The sequence below is a fragment of the Hylobates moloch genome, unplaced genomic scaffold (genome assembly GCF_009828535.3).
Source record: "Hylobates moloch isolate HMO894 unplaced genomic scaffold, HMol_V3 SCAFFOLD_24, whole genome shotgun sequence".
NCBI classification, from domain to species: domain Eukaryota; kingdom Metazoa; phylum Chordata; class Mammalia; order Primates; family Hylobatidae; genus Hylobates; species Hylobates moloch.
The window spans coordinates 18,961,618-18,987,923 of record NW_026652299.1 but is presented as its reverse complement, the minus strand read 5'-3'; the positions used below and the strand labels follow the sequence as shown (position 1 = coordinate 18,987,923).

At 39.1% G+C, this 26,306-nt stretch overlaps 1 protein-coding gene across 6 annotated transcripts in view; it reads right to left on the bottom strand.

The window, feature by feature from the left end:
• NCKAP5 (NCK associated protein 5) overlaps positions 1–26,306 on the bottom strand; it is a 998,748-nt gene that overhangs the window by 79,860 nt on the left and 892,582 nt on the right. For all 6 annotated transcript variants that reach the window (XM_058434310.1, XM_058434311.1, XM_058434312.1 and 3 more), the window contains one exon: positions 20,124–20,202. In XM_058434310.1, coding sequence (XP_058290293.1) covers positions 20,124–20,202 — 79 coding nt within the window. The remainder of the gene's footprint in view (positions 1–20,123; positions 20,203–26,306) is intronic.

The window sequence follows — 26,306 nt, the reverse complement described above, 5'->3', positions numbered from 1 at the left end:
TGAAGTGAAGGCAGGTCCATGCATGTGTCTCTAGGGTGTTGCTTTCATAGGTAGGGGTTGGTGAAAAGTGGGGATTTTTCACACCATGGATAGTGGATTGCCCTTCTACCTGGCAGTTTCAAACCACCATTCAATACAACTTAGATGTACAAAGGAAGACCTGGTGCAAACACAGCAGCCTGCCCACTGTGGAATCCTGGACACACTGGTTCAAGGGGGAAAAGACCATTTAAGCTGAGTTCCCTGGCAGACCAGTCTTCTTGTAGAGCAGGGCAATGTGTAAAATGCAGTGCACTAATTGTCATCCTCTATTCTGGCCAGTCAGCACAATTATCTACACGAAGAGCAACTCCCACTGATTTCAGCAGGAGCATCTCATGCATGCCTGAAGGCATCATTTTTTGCCCGTACAGAAGGTTTGCTCTAAAACCCAAATTTCTCTAATAGGTATCCACAACTGCATACTGAATAAATATGCCATTTGCAGGCATGCAGGTTTTAGGGGCCTTGGGCCCTTCCCCCGTGCACAGGCCTCTGGCATCTTTGGTCCCCTTACAGTGAGGGGAACAAACATCTCTGCAGAAGGCATATTCCTCTGTGAGGAAGTTCACATCTTACAGACATCAAAATGAGTTTTGAATTCAGACTCAGTCTAAAAAGTAAAAGCATCGAGCTTTGTTCCACATGAACTCAGAGGGCTAAACGGAATGGCTTCTAATAAAGGCTCTTCACTAGGGCCCCTGCACCACTGTTTTACATAAAGGATGATGATTCAGGCTGGCTGGTGTCTGAATCTTGGCATCTGTAGTCCCTACCCACCCCCTGCCCAGTTTGTAGAATAAGTTTATTGGCTTAGTTTTCTTTGGCCTGGATGAAGCTAACATGGAAAGATGACAGCAATTCAACTTCCTCTAGCTGCTATTCTAATTATCCTGTTAAAATCTAATTACATGCCATTGCTTAAGTCAGGGTTCTCCAGAGAAACAGAACCAAAAGAAGATGTGTGTATATAAAATAAAGAATTGACTCACATCATACCAAAGCGGACAATTCCCAAGATCTTCAGGGTAAGCCAGCAAGCTGGAGACCCAGGAGAGCCGATGTGTTATTCTAGTGCAAAGGCCCAGCAATCTCAAGACCCATGAAGAGCTGATGTTTCAGTTCACGCACAAAGACAGGAAAAAGCAATGTCCCAGTTGAAAGGTAGTCAGGCAGGAAAAATAATTCCCTCTTACTTGGGAGAGGATTAGCCTTTTTCTTCTACTTGGGCCTTCAGCTGATTGGATAAGGCCCACCACATAAGGAGGCACCATCTGATTTACTCAGTTTACTAATTTAAAAGTTAAGCTCATCCAAACACACCTTTATGAAAACACCCAGGATCATGTTTGACCAAATATCTGGGCACCCCATGGCCCAGTCAACATATGAAATCAACCATCACAGTACTTAAGGAGATAGCGTTTGTGGCACACAGCAATGATTAAAGAGCCAAGATGAAGGGAGAACATTTTCTAATTCAAACACAATTTTTATACCTCCTTCGAATAAACACATGATGAAAGATGGCTTATTTAAGATAAGGTCAAGAAAGCCACCTTGCTACTAATCCCATACCTCAAGCTTGAAGAGACATTGTTATTACTTAGAAATGAAACTGGTGTTTCAAAACGGCCTTCCCAATATGTTTCTGATGTAAACTCCTCAAATCTTATGGAAATGGTCTGAGAACAATTCTAAATCCATTTCCCAGATGAGGCAAAGGAGGCTCGGGGGTGGAGAGGGAAAGTAGCTTGTCTAGGGTCATACCCTTTGGAAAACAAATGTGCCTGCATTTTTAAGAACTCAGGAGAGTGCCTTTAATGCCCCCTCTCCCCACATTCTTAGTATATGGTGGAACTTCCACCTGTAGAAATGATGGACATCCTGGTTGATTAAAGAGTTGACTCAGCAGCAGGGAGAAAGCAAGGGTTTTGAGGGAATGTTTTTCAATGGGGGACTTCAGCAGGTGCGCCCTCATCGAGGTAGCTCATTTCTAGACATTTGGCCCTGGCTCTGGATCCCGGGAGATTCCTTGATATTTGGGTGGCATGCAGGGCACTGCGGGTGACCCATCCCCTTCCACATGGCTTTACTACTTGAGCATGTCCAATTGCCGGCAGCCATATCTCTTTGCCCAAAGGTAACAGCTCCAGAAGCAGCTCAGGAATAATCAGTGATGGGAGTTGGAGATGGATAACCAGCTCCCTCATTCCTCGGGTGAGAAAACTCTTGAGACTCGCATTCTATAATCCAGCGTTTCCCGCAGGCTAAGCTAAAGTTGTAGCCAGGCTGAAGACATGTGCCTGCGGCATGCACAGTTAAACAGGGCCTTGTGACCTGCTGCTGCTGTCTTGAAATTCTAATAGCTTTTGAGCAAGATATTCTGCATTTTATTTTGCAAATTATGTATCTGGTCCTGGTGGTAGCTGGCACGATAACATGTTTTTATTGGCTGGTTTCTCTTCTCTGTCTGACTTCCCCTATCGATCTTTCCTGTACTTGCTGATAACTTACTTGCCCTTGAATTTTTGTTACAGCAAGTACTTCTGGAAGACCCCAAACTAGACTGTTGTAAATGCCATTATAATCCTGAATAACACTGTAAATAATCAAACAAAGCCACCCTACTATTTTATTCAAGTAAGACAATAATGCACATGGGTTGAATAGTCACCAAAAATAGTCACGTTTATATCTTCTGTCATTACCATACCCCACTGTAATATCCAGGAGGTTTATTAGGAAGTAATAACCAACTAAGCTTCCCAACTCCTCAGCACCGCGGACCAAGTGCTCAGGTGAATCCAACATGCAAATCACTCCCTGAAGAAGTAGGGCAATAAACAGCAGCAGAGCTGACATTTCAACAACGGCTCTGCAAGCCATCTGTGTTAAAGAAATTATTTGTCTTTGCCAGCATGTCAAGAAGAGTAAGTTCACATAATTTGAGAACTATTAAGGCACGTAAATACTTGATTATTTACAATGACAGGATTATCTATAGACATCAAGTCTTTTTGGTAATGCCCAAATAATGTTTTTAAAAAACAGGCCAGGGAAATATGAACTTTTTGTAGAGTCCAATATTGAGGCAAGATATTAGAGTGATTCAATCTTCAACTAAAGTTTCAGAAAATGAGGTAAAGAAGAATTCTAGTTCAGAATCAGATTGGATAAGCTCATCAAATGGAAAGCCCATGTATTCTCCATTTTTATAGCCCTAGGGTTCAGCACAATGCCTGGAATGCAGTCATTGCCTGATAAATATTTAGTAACTGAAGTGAACTTGGTTTATGGCTGTGCCTTGAGGTTTGAGTACCAGAAAATGAAACTGACTCACTCTTACCTGTGGGGCAGCTAGCATTTTTCGCATTAGCTCCTTCTTACTGGCTGGAACCTAACTAACAGGCGAAACCCCAGGCCATGAGGACAGTCTGGGAGGAAGAGGATGAAGGCAGTGAATGGGTAGGAAGTTGAGGTGAGATACTGCATGTGCCTGGTGATTGTGGTTTAGGCACCTGTAGTAAGAGGGGATCCCATGCTTGAGAGTTGGCTGGAGAAACAGAAGGCCATCTTAGGCCTTTCTCATCATGTGTGAGGCATATGACCAGGAACTTTTAAGACTAAGTTCATCCATCCTTAAGGCATTCTATCCTTCAATATGAACCCTGTTTACCAACTCATGGTGAATTACAGGCAAGGCACAATGCTTTTTTATGTCATAACTTCTGCATCATTCAGAAAGATGATATCTAGCTACCTTTACCTCAGACAACCCTTTTTAATAGTAACTATAGGCCGGGCATGGTGGCTCATGCCTGTAATCCCAGCACTTTGGGATGCCAAGGTGGGCAGATCACAAGGTCAAGAGTTCAAGACCAGCCTGACCAACATGGTGAAACCCCGTCTCAACTAAAAATAGAAAAATTAGCTGGGCATGGTGGTGTGCACCTGTAATCCCAGCTACTCAGGAGGCTAAGGCAGGAGAATCGCTTGAACCTGGGATGCGGAGGTTGCAGTAAGCTGAGACTGTGTCACTACACTCCAGCCTGGGTGATAGAGCGAGACTCTGTCTCAAAAAAATAATAATAATACTAATAACTATAATAATAATGAAGATCGATGCTTGAGTTCCTGCTAGCACCTGGAATGGTGTCACTCAGATGCAAAAGCACATTTAATGCTCTCCATAATGCTTTAACTATTAGTATTATTATCTCCATTTGGCAGATGAGGAATTGGGGCTTAAAGAAGTTCAGGAACTTGCTCAATTCCTTGGCAAAGGGAGAATTGGAGGAGGCCTCTGTGACCATAGCACCCAGGCTGTGAGACTGTTGCAGGAATCAATGAAAACACACTCAAAAATGCAAAACTCGGGGCAAATACATGCTGGTAACATTACCAAGAAGGTCTAAGTTCTGTCCAGAAATAGCTGGATAAGCTTTGCAAATTTTCTAGTGTACTTAGATCCAATGACTGAAACATTGCCTTCCCACAGAGCCTTAGGAAATGGGAACTTGAAAAGGGCAGACATTTTGAAGTTCAGGTAGTGCACCTACCTCTCTCAAAAAGTTGCAGAAATTTGGGCCAGGGAAAAGCATTAGAGTGTATCCAGAACAACCTCTCTCTGTGGTTGAGCAAAGTTAGACACGCAGAGAGAGAGAGATGAAGCATTTTGACAGAATCCAAAACTATGCTTTTGATTCCTCCCTGCCCCACCACCAACATTCATTACCATATTACACTGTCTCTCCATCAGTTTTAAATCTCCTTAGAAAAACCTGACTCAATTACAACCCAGAAAATAAGTTCTTTTAAAACAAATTTTAAGTTGTATAGGAAAGGGACTGATTTATTTAAACATGTTTTGAAGCAGAATTGTAGATAAATACACTGAGACCAGGAAAACATTTTGACTGGGTCAATGGTGAGGGGAAATGACATCTTTGGAAAGGCGACACATTCATTTGGAAGCAGGGCGGCCAATGCCCACTCCAAATATGTTCTTGTACACTTAGGATTCCTTCCAAATGGCCTCTGAAGGTAGAACTCATGCCTGAGTCTTCAAATGGGCAGAAACTCACTTTAAAGTATATTTCCCCTCTGTTTGGGAGCTGACACAATCGAGTTACAGACAGAGACTGTTTATCATCATGGCATGAAAGTATCTCTTCAGATTCCTCCAGCTTTTATAATCAAACAATAACATCGCCAGAGTATAGGTTTTAGCTACATAAGAAACATATTGGAAATTGATTCAATGCTCCTGGCTTGGCCGTAACAATGTTTCATAACCTGGTAACCTCTCAGCTTGTTCTTCCCCCTTCCTGAAAAGCTTTCAGCTGCAAGAAGGTGGCAAAGCAAAGATAAAGCAAACATCATCCTTTTATCTGATCCTGTGCAAAATGAGTGGAGCAGACACTGTACCAGTGATAAGATGATTGCTAAATGACTCTTCTCACATTCTATCGACGGGCTGATGAAAGAAATTAAGACTGACATTGATAAGTTATTTTTCCAGACACTACCGTTTTCAAAAAATGAGGATTTCTCTTTAGAAGCAGTAAGCCCTGGTTGCACATCTATGACTCATTAAAAAGTACCCAGATCAGCTCTACCTTGTAACAGATTAACTGGAAACATACATAGTTTTGCTTTCCCTATATCCCATTTTTTTTTTCCTCTGGCACATCCTCTTTGGATTCATTCAAGCCAAGAACACCCTGTTCTCAAGATCCCTTTCCTACCTACTTTTCTCAGTCACACATTTCATTAAACAACTCAATTTTCGTCTCCACAATTTGCCACAGCCCTCACCCGATTTATCATTCTAGCATTTTACATCTCTCTCAAGCTAATGTATTTCTCAAACATGCCAGATTTAATGGACATATCATTGGGAATCCAGGTGAAACTATGGATTAAAGAAACTGGTGACTAACAGGAATTCTTGATGTTGTTTTACAGGATGGCAGATAAGGAAACAGCTTGTTGAAATCCCCTTGGCTTGCTAAATGGCAAAATGGGCTGAAACTGTTTGGAACCAATACAGCTAACCAGAATCTGCACAGAATAGACTTGCTTGCCGGATGAGTGACCTTTTGACATCATAACTGGAATTTCTACCATATGTTTCAGACCAACTCCCCCTGCATTTGCACGTGACTCATGAAGAGGCATGAAGAGACAACTGCACACATCCTAGGGATTTTACAAACTTCCCTCTTTCCTCCACCAATCACTCGCCAATCCCGAAATCCTCCTCCCAAAATTCCTCCCCTCAGTATGCTGCTTTTAGGCTGGCATGGGAGATAGATTTGAGTTAGCAAACCTTTCTCTGCAAGGGACTGGTGCTGTGATGTTGGGCTTTCCTTTGTGTGTGGGCAAATGAACCCTAACTGGTTTGGTCGTACGGGTGGAATGAGTGTGTGGATCATTTTCATGGATGCGGTTTTTCATTAAGTACCTGTGACTGAGTTCTTACGATAGGGACAGTGACATCCAAGCTAGACTATAGGGTTTTTGTAAATCTACAGGTCATTTGTTGCCAGCCTTTTAAAAAAATAAATACACGAATCACAGCTGCTTTTCAGTCGCTGATTTTTTATTGCCTTCAGGCATAAGAAATGCTAGTTTTCACAGCACCTAAACCACAGACAGCTCAACCTATCTATAATGTCTAGTAAACTCGGAATCGTCTGTGGGAGAACGGAAGACAAAAAGATGAGGATTCAAGGGTTGCCCACAACCTCTGTTTTTAACTCCTCCACTGACACCTGATCGCTTCAGAATGATGACCTGAAACTTTATAGTTGTGTTAGGGACACGTCCCTTTCTTTCCCTCTCTCTCTCCTCTTGGTATCTCTCTTGTGATGCCAAAGAGCTGCTCCAAGGATAGACAGGAAGAGGATTGGGATGGGGGACGAATGGCACAGATCAGAAGAGCAAACCAAAGGCAGGCTGATGTGGCCCATAGATGTGTTGCATTTTGTTTTGGACGGTGTTTTTGTTTTTAACTTAAAAAAATTACAAAATATATTTCAAATACATGAATGCATATTATCAAATTATTAAATTGAAATCATCGTCATAACCCACCCTAACAACTTTAACCACGTTTTTAAATTACTTATGTGCTCCTCTCTGATTACATCCTTCAATTACCACTACCCCTTGATAAAGTAACTATCTTGTTAGTTTCATGTTATTCATTAATTTGCTGTTTGTTCCTTACCATGTTGTTTAGTTTTGCTCACTAAACAAATAGAATCATCCTGTAAGTGTTCTGCTACAATTGGCTTTTTTTTTCAATCAACATTGCTTTTCAAATGAATCTATCATGGTACATGCAGCTGAAGTTCATTAATTTTCACTGCTGTATAGTATTCCACAGTATAGGTATTTCAAACTTTGTCTATCCTTTCTACTCTCAATGAACATTTGGGTTATTTTCTAATTTTTGCTATGATGTCAGTGTTACCACAATCACTATGCTATATATTTCCTGATATGCTTGTTAAGGGTTTTTCTAGGGCCATGTCTTTCAGACTTTTTAGACTACTATCCACAGTAATATATTATTTTTTATATCATAAACCAGTATACCTTTGTATATGTACCTATTTATAAATGTGACCAAAATGTCACAATATTTTTCCTTAATACTTGTATGACACTCCAATATTTTCATTAGGAAAAAGAAATAAAAACAAAAACAAATGCCAAACTTAACTCCCAAATCAATTTCATGACTCATAGATGAGTACAGTTCAAAAAGTCTTTGTTTAAAATATATTTTTTCTGGTATTAATACAGCTATACCAGGTTTCTTTTCTTTAAGATTGTGTAGTATTTATTTTTCTGTCCTTTTACTTTCGATTTTCCTGTGCTGATGTTTAGGTTTATTATGTCTAAACAGCTATATAGCTGCTGGATAATCTTTGCCTTTTAACTAAAGATTTTAGTCTATGTACATTTATTATAAATCTTCTATGTTCAGATTTCTACCTTTTATTTTATGCTTTCTAGTTGTCCAGCTTTTCCATATATTTTTTTCATGTTTTCTTTTGGTTTGTGTTTCTCCTCCTTACTATTTCATTTTCCCGCTAGTTTTTCTACTAGTTGGGAAATTTTATATTTTATTTCTACCCTTAAATTTGTTAACCTAGAATGTTTCACATGCAAATATAACTTACCAAACTAATATATTAATCATTTTCCTTAACAATATAAGGACATTACTTGCTTACTGCCCCTTCCCACTCATTTCCAGTTCTATTATTGCTCAGGACTTATTTCTCCTTTGACATATTCAGTAATGTACTTTTATTGTTATATAGAGAGTGTTTACCACTTTCTCTACTTATCAGTTCTCCTTGCATTTCAGATCTTCCTGAGATCATTCTTCTCCTGTCTGATGTAAACTCTCTAGAAGTTGGTTTAATGAGGATCTACTGGTAGAAAATTTATTATTTTTTTTTTTCTAGCCTTGGAAAATGTCTTTGTTCTTGAAGCATAGTTTCACTGAGTATTCACTTCTAGGCCAATAATTATTTTGTCTCAGATACAAATTATGTCTTCAAACACACTGAAGATATAATTCTAATGTTTTCTGGTTTTCATTGTTTTCAGAAAGTTCACCGACATTTTAATTGTCAGTCCTTACTAGGTAATCTGTATTATATTCTATATTGGATAATTCTCAGTTCTGCAGTCTTTGCAGGACTCATTCTGTGTATTATTGTTTTTTCTAACTCTCACTAATGAGTCATTTTTTCCCCCTCATGGTTTCGTTGATTTTCTATTGTGAGTTAATTTTACTTGGAACTTCATTTGTAAGTAAAGTTTAGAGTGAGTGCCTCGAGAGAGGATTTGAGATGGGTTCTGCCAGATTCCAAGGAGTACTGGTAACCTGAGTCTGCATTGTTTTTTAACTTTTCATTATGGTAAATGTCAAATGTACTCAAACAGTGTAATATATCCTCATATACCTATTGCCCAAATCTTAGAAAATACTAACCTTCTGCCATTCTTATTACATCAGTTCCCTCTTTCAGTTTCTTCTCTGGAGTATTAGAAGCACAACTGGGACCCTTTTGTAATTTGAAGCTGGGGGATTTATGGGACACAAAAAGAGTGAATTAGGTCCCTGAGCCACATGAGTGCAAACTAATGATTCACAATCTTCAGAGGAAACATTTTCCTCCTCTTTTTCCCCAGCTATTGTTAAGATGGCGTTAAGGCTGAGTCAGGAGTTTATTCCCAAAATCTTCCTCTACAGGTCAGCTTTGAAGTTATTGCTCTTTGGAGTCCAGCTTTATGCTGGGGAGGGGCTTGTGAGTCTTTGATCTAACGTTCCACCGTAGTCAGGCCCTTGGCTTTCATTATGTCAACAATTTAGCTCCTTAAAACCAGATTCTGGGTAGGGTGAATGATGGGGATTTGAGGAATGTTAAAGAACATGTTTTTCAAAGTCTGAAGAGTTTCCCAGGATATGAGACTTTCGGTGTTGAAACCAAGAAAGTCCCAGCACACTGGGACCACTGGTCACCCTAGCTCCAGACCACTAGAGACTAGCACATGCCCCATGGGCAAATGCTGGCTATGGCATTCTCTTGCTCCTGTGGATTCCAGCTTTCTTGCTATTCCTAGCCTGTGATGAATTCTTTGCCTGCAGCTCAGCCATACATTTAAGAAAATACATATAATTTTATATTATATCCTATACTTTAGTAGATGTGGCATTCTGTGAGAGGATTTTGAAATTCTAATTTGGCATATTGCCAGATAGAAGAAAGTCCCCGAAGATTCATTCTTTTGAACTGAGCCCACATTTAAACATATATCATACGTCACATAAGAAATCTAGGATTTTGGCTTCTGGTGAAAAATGGGGAGACTTGCTACATAGGGCTAGCATTCTTCTATGCTGACAACTGAAGCTGCTTCCCTAGAACAGGTCATGTTCTCTATATACCTCAAATCCCCATCCCTCATATAATACATGCGTGTGCATGTCAAGCCCAGCCTGCACCACTCATTGACCTAGGAGCTTTTTTTGAGTTTGTAACTCCTGGCCAAACAATCTACAAAAGGGACCCTTGGACTCTGGTGCCTGAGAGGTGATCCAAGAAACATCTGGTCATCATTTAGAATTCTTGGGGGGTTATTTAACTTTGCTTCACAGCTACAGACTATAGTCTTGGTTTGGATGATGGTTCCACTTCATCCTCATCACACTGCTGAGCAAGGCACATAGCTTTGAGGACATCCATTTCCTCATCTGCAAATAGCGACCATCACACTTAACTTGCAGGGCTGATGTGAGGACAAAACAAGGCAACTTATATACAACACCCAGGCCAGTGCCCAGCATATAGAAAGCTCTTAATAAGGAGTAGATAGTAATGTAATATACATGACTGTCTTACTGTTTTCATAATTTTGTGTCACATTGGACGCTTTCAGGTTTTTGCACTGAGCACACTGCTATCTGACTTTATTCTGACCCTCACCTATTCCTTACTATGCCATAAGTTACAAACACAGGCTTATACTTACTTTAAGTGACTTAACTGCCTTTTGGGAAGTTGAAGGAACTGCACAAATCGGGTCTCTGTATAGCTAGTTCAGTTTCCCCAACTTTGTACTTTAGAGCAGTAGGCCTTGGAAATGGGTGGGGAAAGGGCAAAACTTACTTAATATGTCTCACTGTTGCCTGTTCAGTGGGGCCTTTCCCCTTCAGGTACCTGGGTTAATTCACGCCACCTTGTAGGGCTGCAGGTCTGCCTCTGGCCCTGGCAGCTCAGCTTCCCGATCTGTAGCACATCACTCTTCTCTTTTTTAAACATCAAACCCTTCTTGCACTTCTCAGTTCCATGGCAAGAAAAGGTACTGGCCCCATGGCTCATTCTTTTAGGGTCTGGGGGTGCTAATCTGAGAAACACATGGTGCTATCAGCCAGTGATGCTCACTGTGTGCCTTTCCAGAGATCACCTGTATCATAACAAACCACTGGGGACTTTCACTCAAAGGAATTGCCAGTGGGTGGGAAATTCAGACACATTCTGGTAGGCTGGCATGAGAGCTTTTTTTGGTAGGGAGCCCTTTGGCAATCCTTAAATATTCTTGTTTGTCTATCCTTTCATATGAATACGTGATTCTATTTATCACAGCACACCATTGATCAGGGAAGAGTGTTTCATGAGGAGGAAGGTGACTGGTGCATTTGGTTGGCTTAAAGATAAGTGAGAGAAAATTAAGAAGTATTTTACTGTAAAAGTCTAAATATGAGCATCATAGTGATCAAAAGTGATGTCTCTTAACACATAGGTCTTCTTTTGAAAATCTCCATAGTCTATATATTGTCTGTAGGGCTAAGTTCAAATATCTAAGCTCGGCTTTCAAGGTCTCCACCATCTGGTCCCATCCTACAAATCCAACTGTATCTGCATCTCATCCTGTGCTCTAGTTAAACTGGTCTTTGCGGACTCCCCTACCCTCCAGTGTGCCATGCGCCTTCCAATCTCCAGACCTTTGCTCATGCGGTTTATTTTGACTTCAAGGACATCTTTCGTTCTCTGATGAGATTCTATCCCTTAGGACACTCTGCTGCATATCAGAATCACCTGCGGATCTTCAAGAACTATAAATGCTGGGCTCCCATCCCCAGACACTGTGATTTAATTCATATGGGGTGTGGTTTTGGTATCAGTATTTTTAGAGGCTTCCCAGGTGATTCTGATGTACAGCAAAGTTTGGGAAACATTGGACTAAATGGCAAACGCTCTTAAACTTCACTGTATTACTCACTCGCACTTGCCTTTTTCTGACAGACAAAAGCCAGTGCTCCCAGTTCAACTAAAGCGGGGCTCTGCACTCTGCTCTGTGCCATCAGATGTCTGTAGAATGTACCTTTCTCTTATCAGTGATCACACTGCATTTGAATTATCTATTTGCTTCTCTGCATCCTTGCTAGACTGGAGTTCACAGAGGGCAGATACTATGTCTTATTCTTCTTTGTATGCCCTGAAGCAGATACAGGGCGTGGTTTGCAGACAATGCTCAATATAGGCTTGTTGAACTAAATAGAATTTACCTCCCTGGTGCAATCTATAGGAGTAAATATTTTACAGGAGTGAAAAAAATATTTCACAGGAGTGAAAAAGCCATACTTTTAACATTGTAAGTCCATAATTCTCTCTCTAGTGAAAAAACAGAGGAAAGGAGTCATAGACTAGGATTCAGTATGCTCATAAATACAGAAACTTCCACCAAAGCTTTATTTGGTGACTGTATCTGCTAGTGAGAAGAAAGCACTCACAAGGAGCAAGCTGACGGTAAAACCAGAGAACCAGCCAGCAGGGAATGAAAAACATGCAGGGTGATATGTAATATTATAAGCATAGGGCTTGGGACGTAGTAGGTAGTCAATGAATAAATATGAATATTATTATTTTCACTCCTTGGTCAGAAGATATCACATGGTCCTGTTTTCATGGGCCTCACTTCATGACAAACAGAGTTTACATTTCAGGTTCCTTTGCTGGTTGCAAAGCTCTCCCTTTTGAGTTCATCACTTGTAGTTAGTTATAAGTGGGTGAACTCAGTGCAGCCACAGTGGACATTTCCTTGCCCAAGCTACTAGTCTACAGTACCTCTTAAATGTTATTTTGTATGTCTGAAAATGCAGAAGTAAAATTATCCTGGCAAGTATTACTACAGGATCTGAACCACATAAAATCACACCATCCTATTCCCCATCCAACCATAGGCATGATTATCTAAGTAGTTTGGTGCCAGTCTGATAGTAGCCAATAAAACAGTATCTATCAAAGTTATTGAGAACATTTGCACTTCCCACCCACATTTTGTTTTGATTATCAATAGCTCTTCCTGCCTACAATTAAGCCTAAATGTGTTAGCACACTATTCAAAATGTGACATTCGACTTAAGCAGCCTTCCGCTCAAAAAGCTGTGACAATCTGGTCAACTTTCTAAGACATACTTTTATTTTAAATACGAATGCCATTTCTTCTACATTAAATTTCTAAACTTTCTTCAAATCTTCTTGGTGAGGAAATTGGTAATATTCTTGAAATGAGACAGATAATTATCAGGACTTTAATTGATTGGCAGCTACAGTATTAGAAGCCCTAATGTCCTATTTAATTTTAGGGAAAAGATAATTCTAGATGCATTGTATTCCATAAAATATTTATTTGAACATCTACATACTTTGTTGGTGACCAATTATGTATTTATTCATACATATGGTAGTGGCAAATTAATCCAAGTTCAACATGTTTTCTCAAAAAGTTACTCAAGGTTATCTGCACAGAGAGCAGTGATCGTTCAAATTATGCAAAATAGGAACTATGCATAAATCACTGAAATCAATTACATCTTTTCTAACAACTCTCCAAATTTGTTTTCCTATGGATTTCTTTTTTTTAATGTGGAGTATCGCTCTGTCCCTAGGCTGGAACGCATTGGCAAGATCTCGGCTTACTGCAATCTCTGCCTCCCGGGTTGAAGTGATTCTCCTGTCTCAGCCTCCCAAGTAGCTGTGACTATAGGCACCTGGCACCATGCCCAGCTAATTTTTGTATTTTTGGTAGAGACGGGGTTTCATCATGTTGGCCAGGATGGTCTCGATCTCTTGACCTCGTGACCCGCCCGCCTTGGCCATCCAAAATGCTGGGATTACAGGTGTGAGCCACTGTGCCCAGCCTTCTCTATGCGTTTCTTAAATGATAGTAAGAATTTGCATGTGTTCTCTTAGCACAGATCAACTGAAGTTAGAAGGAGATAACCTTGGTAGAGGGCTGGCTGCAGGCTGAGATGCTAGATGTCTCTAATACCCATTAACTCCTTCTTTCAGAGTTAAGAGAACCTCTATTTTTTGCTGGACATATGGCTACCTTCCTCAAATAATGTTTCCTATCCTATGTGACCAAGCACTGGACAGTGGGATGTTAGCAGAAAGGATGGGGCAACTGCTAGGAAGTGTTCTTAAAATGATAAGCCATGTCCTTCATCATCCTCCTGCTTTTTGGAAAGTGGACATAAGGGGTGGTTTTCCAACAATCATCCTAGACCATGAGGTAACTTTGGGAATGAAAATCATGAGGAATGTAGGCTGGGCACGGTGGCTCACAGCTGTAATCCCAGCACTTTGGGAGGCCAAAGCGGGTGGATCAAGAGGTAAGGAGATCAAGACCATCCTAGCCAACATGGTGAAACCCCATCTCTACTAAAAATACAAAAATTAGCTGGGTGTGGTGGTGCGTGTCTGTAATCCCAGCTACTCGGGAGGCTGAGGCAGAATTGCTTGAACCAGGGTGTCGGAGGTTGCAGTGAGCTGAGATCGCACCACTGCCCTCCAGCCTGGCAAAAAAATGAGATTCTGTCTCAAAAAAAAAAAAAAAAAAAAACATAAGGAATGTAAACCAGGCAGAAGGACAAGATAGGAGAGTCTGGCGCCGCTCTATTAGCTTGGACCACTTTCCTCTGGGCTTTCATGTGTGACACCAAGAAATTTCTATTCTTATTTAAACCATGGCACTTTAGAGTTTCTTCTGCTCCCATCTGAACCTAATTCTACTGGTAATAATAGTTAGAAAAATCCAGTCATGGATTTAAAAATCAATGTGGTTTGGAGAATTCAGACGGTTGGATCCACATATGGATAACTACGGTTAGACATGTTCTATTAGGGCTTTGATACAATGAAGTAGGTCCCAGAGTTCCTTTCATTTTGATAAGCACCTAGATCTTGGGTCTTGCTCTCTATAGAAGTGAAGCACTTGATTCAAGAGCCTATGAGATCTTCCCCTCCTTCCTGACCAAAGAAACAACCACAGCCATCAACATTCTGGCATTGGGACAGGCATTCTCTCCTCTGCTGGGTGAAGAAGCTGCTTTATTTGCTGACATTCATTTGAATGTGGTGTAGAGATTCCTTGATAATAACAACTGTACATCATATGACTCTTTTATTCTTTCTGTCTCTACCTAACTGCAGATGGGCACATTACTACTGTGGATTAGATGCTTTATGGTTGGATGATAAAAGCTTATAAGAACAATGTCTGTGTTACCAGAATGGCCATTATACATGATGCTCCAAACCTCCTCTATTTGGCTTAACATAGCTTTGTCTCAATTCTTAGCCTTAATGCAGGCTACTTTTCAAAAGTAGGGCTCTACCACAAAACAACTCTTTTTTCCCCTGGCAATGATTCTTGTGCAGTTCACTGAACTAGGCTTGATCTTGTCCTTTCTTCTCCAACCCAAATTTGCTCAAACAAGTGCCCCAAACTTATAGATCCCAAGAGTTCTTCTTCTTCTTTTTTTCTTCTTTTTTGAGACAGAGTTTTGCTCTTGTTGCCCAGGCTGGAGTGCAATGGTGCAATCCCAGCTCACCGCAACTTCCGCCTCCCAGATTCAAGCGATTCTCCTGCCTCAGCCTCCAGAGTACCTGGAATTACAGGCATGCACCACCATGCCTGGCTAATTTTGTATTTTTAGTAGAGACGGGGTTTCTCCCTGTTGGTCAGGCTGGTCTCAAACTCCTGACCTCAGGTTATCTGCCCGCCTCGGTCTCCCAAAGTGCTGGGATTACAGGCATGAGCCACCGCGCCTGGCCTGAGTTCTTCTTAACTATGAATAAAACTTTGCCTGAGTTCTTGTTACAATACAAATATGTGGCTGAAAAAGGTACCTGTATAATCCGTAACCACACGGATGTGAGTTCGTTTACCACATTAGCTAGCGAAAGTCTAGGAGAGGATAAGGAATAAAGAAATGAACTGGAAAAATGGAAATAAACTGGTTTATGGTGTTAAGTTACTCAAAGGTATTTACTAAGCACCTATTGTCCATCTGCATGATACGTTAGCTGCAGACAGGAGAGCCCCCTCTGGGGAAGAATGGAGGAAGGACAACAGATTGGGGTGGCAGGATGCTTTGGAGCCAGTATCAGTTTCTCGAGTAGGGAGAAGAGCACATCACAGGCAACTTCACAGAGCTATCTAAGGCAAGTTAGAGCATCAGGGTTAGACCATGTCCTCTGTCATGCTACACTCTGGCAGTAGGAACCCTTTTGGCTCCTGCAGAAGAGACTAGGAGTACATCCAGACAATGGGGCAGGGTAATTAGATCTCATTCAACCAGGGGGCACTGTGGCCTATGCCCTTTAGACTACTGGGAAGATTGTTCAACTCTTTTAAGTTGGTGGTAAATAACATGTATCTTTTACTTCATGAACACCTACCACACAATCCCAATAGGATTCAATTTTTTTGTGTGAATCCTATTGGGTTCTGCTTCAATAATATTCTTCACCAAATTCCTTGAAGGACATTTTCTCCTCTTTATAAGATTTTACAAATCCCGTTTCCTCCTAGGGAATTAATTTTTATTATCACTGGCTGATGTTTTCAATACAAGACAATGAATGGTATTTGAATTCCTACTAATTGTTAACTCTAGTAGACAATTAGTGTAATACATAGGGTAAATGCATTATAGTTAGGTAACAGGAAAGAATAATTAGAAATACAGCGTTTGTGATCATTGGTGTTAATACTTCTATTAGGCTAGGCTAGCCATTTTTTTATATATAATATATATAATATATAATATATAACATATAATACATAGTATATATAATAATATAGTATATAGTATATATTATTATATATATAATATTATATATATAATAATATTATAACATAAATAATAACCGTATTATTTATGTAATGGCTTGTCAGGCTTTTTTGTTGTCATTTACTTGTGGCCAACAGTAGCTTATTCATATGGTCCTCCACCACTTTGAAGAAATACATCTGCAATGATCTGAACACCAAGTCAACTATCTATCAAAAACATGGTTCAAATGTACTTCCATTAGAGTAATCTAACGCAGCACTATCCAACAGAACACTGATGAAGGAAACCTTCATAAAGAACACATATGTTTGTGTGATGAAGGAATATATGTGATCTATTTATGATATAGAACATACAGTCATGTACCACAAAATGAAGTGTTGGCCAGCGATGAACTGCATACACAATGGTGATCCCTTAAGATTAAAATGAAGCTGAAAATTTCCTATTGCCTAGTGACATCATTGTTAAACCATTGTAACGTCATAGTGTAACCCATTACTCACGTGTTTGTGGTGATGCTGGTGTATAAAAACCTATGTGCTGCCAGTCATAGAAAAATCTAGCACATATAATGATGTATAGTACAGAATATTTGATAATGATAATAAGCGACTATCATTGGTTTATGTATGTACTACTATACTATACTTTTTACTGTTATTTTAGACTGTACCCCTTCCTTTTATTAAAAAAAAGTTAATAGCCTCAGGCAAATTCTTCAGGAGGTATCCAGAAGAAGACACTGTTATCACAGGAAATGACAGTCCTAGGTGTGTTATTGCTTCTGAAGATCTTCCAGTGGGAGAAGATGTGGAAGTGGAAGACAGTGATATTGATGATTCTGACCCTGTGGAGGCCTAGCTAATATGTGTGCTTGGGTCTTCATTTTTAACAAAAAACTTAAAATGCAAAAAAGAATTTTTAATAGAGAAAAACTTATAGAATAAGGATATAAAGATTATATTTTTGTGCAGCTCTACAATGTGTTTGTTTTAAGCTAAGTATTATCACAGAGTCAAAACTTTAAAAAATAATTGAAAAGTTTATAAAGTAAAAAAGTGACAGTAAGCTAAAGTTAATTTATTATTGAAGAAATTTTTTCCAGTAAATTTAGTGTAGCCTAAGTGTACAGTGTTTATGAAGTCTACAGCAGTGTAAGGTGATGTCCTGGGCCCTCCATTCACTCACCACTCACTAACTGACCTACCCAGAGAAACCTCCAGTTCTATAAGTGCCCTATACAGGTATATTGTTGTTTATCTTTGATGCTAATTTTTTTTTTTTTTGAGACAGAGTCTCGCTCTGTCGCCCAGACTGGAGTGCATTGGCACGATCTTGGCTCACTGCAAGCTCCGCCTTATGGGTTCACGCCATTCTCCTGCCTCAGCCTCCTGAGTAGCTGAGACTACAAGCACCCGCCACCATGCCCGGCTAATTTTTTTTTTTTTTTTTTTGTATTTTTATTAGAGACAGGGTTTCACCGTGTTAGCCAGAATGGTCTCGATCTCCTGACCTCGCCATCCACCTGCCTTGGCCTCCCAAAAGTGCTGGGATTACAGGCATGAGCCACTGCACCCGGCCGATACTTGTATTTTTTTTAACTTTACCTTTTCTATGTTTAGCTCTGGGTAGATAGACAAATACTTACCATTGTGTCATAATTGCCTGCAATATTCAGTACAGTAACATGCTGTACAGGCTTGTAGCCTAGGACCAACAGGCTATACCATATAGCCTAGGTGTGTAGTAGGCTATAGCATCTAGGTTTGTGTAAGTACACTCTGATACTCGCACAACGTTGAAATTGCCGAATGACACATTTCTCAGGACATATTCCTGTCACCAAGCAACATATGACTGTACAGAAGACAGGGCCACTGAAAATTCAAAATGTGGCTACTGTTATTGAGGAAGTAAATTTTTAATTTTATCTTGCTTCATTAATTTAAATTGAAATAGCCAACATGTGGCTGGTGGCTATGGCATCAAGCAGCACAGATAAAAAGAATTGCTACCCACTAAAAAATATTTGAAGAGATTCCTGTAGTTCTCTTAGAAAAAATTCAGCTTGTAACTTTATATATATTATTTCACAGGCCCAAGAACACCTCGTTATAGAAAAATGATGACTCAGCAGGGCTTTGCACAATGTCATGTTTGAAGGCTGTTAAACAATATTTAACTCGAATATTAGCTGACTAGGCAGAACTGATACCAATTTAAGCATTTTACATTGACAACTATAATAAAGGATGTCCTTTTGGAATAATAATCTTATTCAGACTACACTGTTTCAGCTGTTTGTTAAGACTTTTGTATTCCCAATTACGAATGAAAAGAATAATAATGGCATGCCAGTCTCATTAAGCCACGGGGGTACAACAACTCTCAGACAAACTATAAATTATCATTTGCACAAGACTGCTGAGTATGCTAGAAAATCAGCCACAAAGTGTGCCAACATGGCGCCGAGTAGTGGGAGACTGAGAGTGGGCAGCTAAAGATGCTCCCAGTGAAAGGAGAGGAGAAATGGATGCCGATTATATTAGACACTGGGGATCTGTGAGGCCGTCATATACTGGAGCACGGTATTCAGTACTATCTCCTATACCCAAATGTGACTTGCAGAAATGATTCCATGATGCCTCAGTGTCTTGTGTCAAGCTAAATAATCAGCACACTCACATTCATGGCTATATTTAGAGCCTGAGGAACAACCACTTCTTCAAGTGTCCAGGGTGGCCTGGAGGACCTAAAGGTGTCACTTCTTCTGTCTCTTGACAAGGAATGTAGTCACAGGCAACTCCTCCGTCACTGGATACCTCCCAGTTGCTGTAAAGAGGTCAGCAAAGTTCCTGTGTGCTGGGAACTTGAGTTCCTTCAAGGTTATGCACAGTTTTAAGACATGGCTGACAAGCTGAACTTATTTCAGAGACATGACTATCTATATTCTGAGTTTTAACAGAAATGATGTAAAAAGTGAGTTGAGAGTTTTGGCAAACCGTATTTTCTCATTCTATATTTGCTACTTTGTGTAAAACATTCAATTTATAAAATATTTCATTTAAGAAAGCCACCACTCACACTTCTAACCACTAGGTGTTCTTGAGACAATTACAGAAACTGGATTACTCAGTATCACTTTCATTTCATATTGACAAATACTTCTCATTAGTTTGCTTTGCATTCTTTTGCAAATACCTGTGTTTTCCTCATAGGTGCTGCTTTGACCCACTTATTTTATGGTAACGTCCAACGTCTAAGGAGATAATGGCAACCATGTGTGAATAGTTAGACTCAGTCTTGATAGAGGGACATGGTCTCTAAGAATGTACCATATCTGGAAGAAGGATACATTTAGAATAAATCTCCATGGAAGACATATAAATATGTGAATTTTTACCTATGATGTCGCTCTGAAATACAGAATCTGCAACTGCATCGTCTTCATCCTCTTGCAAATTTTCATTTGCCTCTTTCACCTGCAGGAAGAAGAAAATGATGCAAGTTCTTATTTGTTTTATTAAAAAGATCCTTTCACAATCCTCAGAGTAATGGTACATTCTATAACAAATATGTGGGCATAGGTGTGAGTGTTTGCATGTATATACACGTGTGAGCATGTATATATACATATAACATATATTTTTTTTGTTCCACTTTTCCGCACACCATCATTTGGCTTTATTACAAGTTTTAATTATAAGAGCTTATTTTCAGACCTATAACCTCATTTCTGAAGGAGAGAATTTACAGGGTATCTAATTCTACACAAAATTTTAGAGATAACAGCTTTGCTTGTTAATAATTAATAAAATCAGTAACACAAGGCTGTTAGGAAAAATTAAAGTCTAAGGAGGTATAATTCCTCCAGAGTCAGTGACTTCCACTACAAGTTATTTTAATAGGAATAAAAATATATACTTTAAATACACTTAGATCTCCTGGCTCTTTCCTGGAATGTAACTTAAGAAGATGATTTTTTTTCCCATTCTTTCCATAATAAAAGGAGATGATAATGATGTATGTATGATCAGTGAACTAGAGCAGTGAGTCATTTATCTAGATTTTTTTTTTTGAGCCAAAAACATTCCCTCTTATATTTCAGTTGGAAGGTCCAGGCGCTTGATTGGGCAGCATCAGATGGAATTCTACACAGAATTTAATAAAGTCCCAGTATTTTACAGACGAGAATTCTGAGGTCCAGGAAGTCTCCTTAAAGTTGGCACGAATGCAGTAAGTGGCAACACTGGCATGAAAGCCCAGGCCCCCTACTTCCCAATCCAGTAGCAGGAGAAGTAATATCATCATCAGCAATACCAACCACAATAGAAACAGTGAACACTTACATACTGGGCAGGTGCTGTTTGCACGTAAGATCTCAAAATCCTTACAACAGTGCTATGAAGCAGGTGCTATGGTTAGCTTTATTTTAGAAATGAAGACCCATCCCAAAGCAACAGAGAAGGTAATTGTCAAAGTGGTGGCACTGGGATTTAAACACAGCACATCTGACTCCAGATTTGTGTTTACTGGGGGGACATTTGGTATTCTCAAATTTTCCACTTGAATATGCCTGTGTAGACTTGGACTCAGTATCAAGACAACTTAGGGTTCTAGAGGTAATGGCCCTACATAGCTCTTTTAAAATACATTCCAGACAGCCACCTAGGCAGCCAATGATAATAACGTGCAATGCAATTGGTGTCTCGCTTAGGCACGTACATTAGAGGTTGTCAGTGGATTTGCTATAGGGCTTGAGTTGAATGCCAACAAATTATTATTTTACACTCTCAATGTGAAAGTTGTATGGCTGAATACTGACCTTGAGCTGGATTTAGCTTTCTACTTTTTGCCTCCTATTTTTCATACTTAATGGAATAAGACCAATTATTTACATTTTATGACTGCAGTTTCAATATTAGAATGTAATTGGTGCTTAATCTGTACCATGCTGATAGCCAGAGATGGCAAACTCAAGAGAGTATATAGACGGCTAACTTAACACTAGCAAGGAGAGATCGTAAAGCGTTCAATATCAAGAGGCCATGCTTCATCACTTTCTTTCCCCTTCAGCTGTCTAATCTGTGGGCATTTCCCTGTTGGTTAGCAGCCCCACAGGAAGAAAGTCAGAGAATGAAAGAAGGCAGGAAAAAAGGGCTTCATTAACTGACCGTGTTCTAGCAGTATATATTTACAGATGACAGAGAGGAAACACACTGTGAGTATCAGAAAGACCAAAGTACTACTTATTTGCCTTCCAAGGTTCTCTTTGCTCAGGGATCTGTTTGTGACAAGGTGACCCAAAGGCCCCCAACACCTCAGTTTCCATTAATAATCCACTGGGAGTCTTTTATCCTCTTTTATAGAACCACAAGGAAAACAAAATATTTTCAATTTCACATCAGCTCTTATGGCAATATGTCCCATATTTCTCCCACCTGCTAATGTAAAATAGTATTTCCTTTGGGTTTTTCTAAATTTATACATTTTAAACTCGCAGGGGTGCCCTCAAAACCTGTTGGACTGTGAGTAAATCATCATCTCTGCCAGCCCGTGAAATTCTAAATGAAAGAATCAAATAATTAGAACAAAGTTTTCATCTTACAGATAAAGAAAAAGGAGCTTCAGAGAGGGTTAATAATTTATTCAAAGTCATACAGAATTTCAGTTATAGAACAGGCACTCCTGATTCCTATTCATTGCTATAATTCAATTTTTCAGAGTGCCCTGTCCTGTTACAGCTATCCTTTCCAGACCTTCCAAAGAACTACTCTTTCTTAGTGTTTACCAGTTAGATATGAAGGCAATATTCCAAGTATCCATAAACTATATTTTAAGAGTAGCAAACATTTTTCTTGTGTGTGTGCGTGTATAATTCTCTGCTTCCCTTCCCTACTGTTCCCTACCCGTTCTGTGCCCCTTCTCCACCTCCTTTCTCTAATTACCATATTTAAGAAAGAAAACAAAAGCTACTGCACAGTCCTACCTGTCAGCTCCTTGCCAGAGGCATTCCAGGGCTTTATGTGCTTAACTGCAAATGCTAAATGTGGCCTCTGGGGACTTACGAGAGGAACTGAGATGGTGAACAAGTCCCCTGGCTCTTTCAGCTCTCCTGGGCTGGATGACCCATGAGGGGCAGATGACTCAAGGGAGGAAATTGTGAACTTGAAGGGAATGGATGAAGCAGCAGCAAGAAAATGGAAAGTGGGAGAGTGCTTTAGAGTGACATACTTGTCAATTCTAATTATCCATACAAATAGATTTCAATGCAAAGTCATGAGTAATTAAAAAAATCCATTTGCCTATGGAAATGAGGGGCATAATTTATCTTGGCAGCAGATTCCCCTTGCTAATTATATTTTTCATAGGATGAAATTTAAATTAATTTTCATTTTTGATCCCATAGGAGCTGGATGTTGGTGGGAAGTTGTGGGAGTTTTCCTGGGAGTAAGAGGGCTGCCAGGTCAAGCATTTGCCAAAAATAGGCACAAGTGGGACAGTCTCCATGCGGGAAAGCACTGCAACGAATGGGAGAGTGAACACAAAACCAAGAAGTCTGGCAAGTGTTTGGGTCAGAAAAGACTGGCAGTTGGAAATGTAGAAATGTCCCAGTCATTGTTGCCATCCCAGGAACAGAAACAAGTCCATGTCAGTTATCTCCCATTTGGTAAAAAGTAGAAGGTGACTCACAAGCAACAACTATGGGCCGTTTTTGGTTTAAGTTAGTTGTCAGTGCTTTGGGTGTCTTCTGATGATTCATCTCTAACTCTTGTCCATCTTTTGGGACTCTGCAGTTCTAGTCAGGAACTACTCCAAACACCAGTCTATAACTGGCAACAATTAAATATCACTGCACTTCTATTTTATTCACCCTTGTTCCTAGGAAGGGCAGGAAGAAATGTGCTTACAAGAGACACAGGGGGAAAAGGGGAGAAAATAATTCACCATTGATATCATTGACATAATTTCATAATTAAACCCAATTTTATATCAATTCACCATTGATATAATCTCATAATTAAACCCAAATTTGAGAACATCCTTCATTTGGAGTTCTATACATATTTCTTCCCTGAATCACCCTAACACTAATGCCTTCCCAAGAAACCAACATTTTGATGTCAAAGCTCATTTGAAAAGGAAAAGAGCATAAGTGAGACAGGAAATAATCCTGGGAGGGAAAACTCCTGGAAGGCATAACCTTTGGAAAAGTTACTCATTTAGAAAACTTTGCAGGCGGAGGGCAAAATATGCATGCTTCTTATTAGCATCAAAATACCATTTAGAACAGAATTGTTCAATTAAGGATGTTAAAATTATAACATTTCTCAGAACTTAATAAGATGATAACAATTTATGTAATTATTGTACTATTTTCTGCCATTTTATCACCATGGTACCATTTTAATGGGATAGTATTTGATGCTTTTTTATTAGCAGACGTGATTTTTTTTAGACTATGTGACACTGGGTGAAGAGAATACCCATACTTTAAATTAAAATACTCATACTAAAATAGTCATATTAAAATGGTTCACGATGAAGGTATATGATCTCATTAATTTTGTTAATGATTTTTATTTTTGTCCAATGATAGTTAAATAGGAACCTAGAGCTGTCTTTCTTTGAGACTTTTCATTTCAGAAAATTATCTAAATCTACAGGAAGGAAGAACTTGAAACATGTAGCAAGCATAGTGTACCTCTTTCTGACTTACTGACTTAATACCAAAGCAGTCTTTCTAGGAGATGCCTTTTCCCTATTTTATAATGATTTTATATAATTTAAATAAAAGTACCAAGTAACACGGCCCTTGTCTAAATTACACAAAAATTAGAGCTAAGTGGTCTATAAACGATGGCAGAAATGGGGATATAAACTTCTAATTAAGGCTCTGAAATGAGAAAAAAAATTTAATTCAGCCAAACATTAATAGGACTTTTAAACATATTTCAGAATGTTTCTAGCAATACTAAAAATGAATATGCAGTTACTAGTGAACTAAGTGGAGGTTAATACACATGTGGATTTGTTATATGTATGGAAATAATCTATTATTATTATATATTAGAATACTAAAAATGCCTTAGGACTCTCATAACTATATATAATCTTAGTTTGTAAAGAACAAAAGATGGTGGTATAGTATGTCATAAGGTTTTAAACAGTGGTTTTATTTAGAAAAAAAGTGTGATATGTAATGCATTGCATATAGACATTGCTTTCATCCAAAATAACTGCTATGAAAACGATTCTTTGCAACACACTTTAAAATAAGCAGACAGTGAATTTACCTTGAGCCCTAGTGGGGGGAAATTCCCTTCAACTCTGAATTTTAAAAGATTCATGGGTATTCACATCAATGTGCTGTGGTGTTAAAATACATCTCGTTTTGCATCTAATCTCCTTCCTGTATAGGCTGATAACACATAATAAATGAGTTTTCTCTCCTATTCTTGTACTAGTCACGAAGGAGTCTATAGCAATGTCCCTCGTGAAATTAGTAATTTTAGCCCAATCCATGCTGATGACTATGGAGATGAAACAAAAAGCATTGCATTTTACATTTAAAAAAACGACTAGCTGGTCAACTATCCAGGTTAATAACGTTTCACTGTATGGAAAAGCTTCTCAGCATGACTAATTTGTCTTTCAGCTAACTGGAAAAATCATCCTATCCCTATTGATTATGTATATGTGGGGTCGTTAGGGAGTCTTTGTACTTCACAGAAAATAATGAGAGTGTTTCTTGCAGATATCCTGGAAAGACCAAAGGACCCTGTGAAAGACTGCAGATGAGAGAGGAAAAGCATGGCAAATAACCTTAGCATTAGGAAGTAATAAGAAAATAAAAATGAAATTGTGAAAGCCAAACACAAAGTCTTTTTGTTTTTTTGGTACTTCCGTACAGTGAAGATACATCCTAGGCTGTCAGGACCATATTAAATGGGGCATAGTTAAATTGAGTGCCTCTGATAAGGGGCTCTGCCAGGCTATCAAAGTTTTCCATCAGCTGGATTGAATTTCCAGCATATTGCACATTTTCACACGTTCATTCTCTCTTCCTCCTTTCAGTGACACCACAAGGGCAGCCTTAGATATGCTTATAATTTGTGGTTTTATAATGCAGGGGACATCTATGTTTTCAAAGAAGGGATGATACCATGGAAGCCAAGAGCAGAAATGGGATGGGGGAAAGAAAAAAAAAAAAAAGCTTTTGCAACGAACATAATCTGCTTACAATTTTGGAGAGTTTGTAAAAAAGACCTTATGGCTCTGTAGACTCAAGAGCTATTTGAATAAAAAAATTTAAACATCCATTTCTCTCAAATTAAAGTCTGTGAAACTTGAAGGAAATCTAAACATCAATAAGTATTTATAGCTAATAATTAATAACTAATAATGTCAACCTTGGTCACTTTAAAATCTCCTCTACTCTTGAACGACTCCAGAAAATAATGCAGGGAAATATTTAAAGTTTTCCCTCAGAAAATTGTAGTATGTACTATATTTTAATAATCTCTTTATTAGAGTACAAAAATATATGGATATAGTAATTCCGTAAAGAGAATTTTTTTGTGTT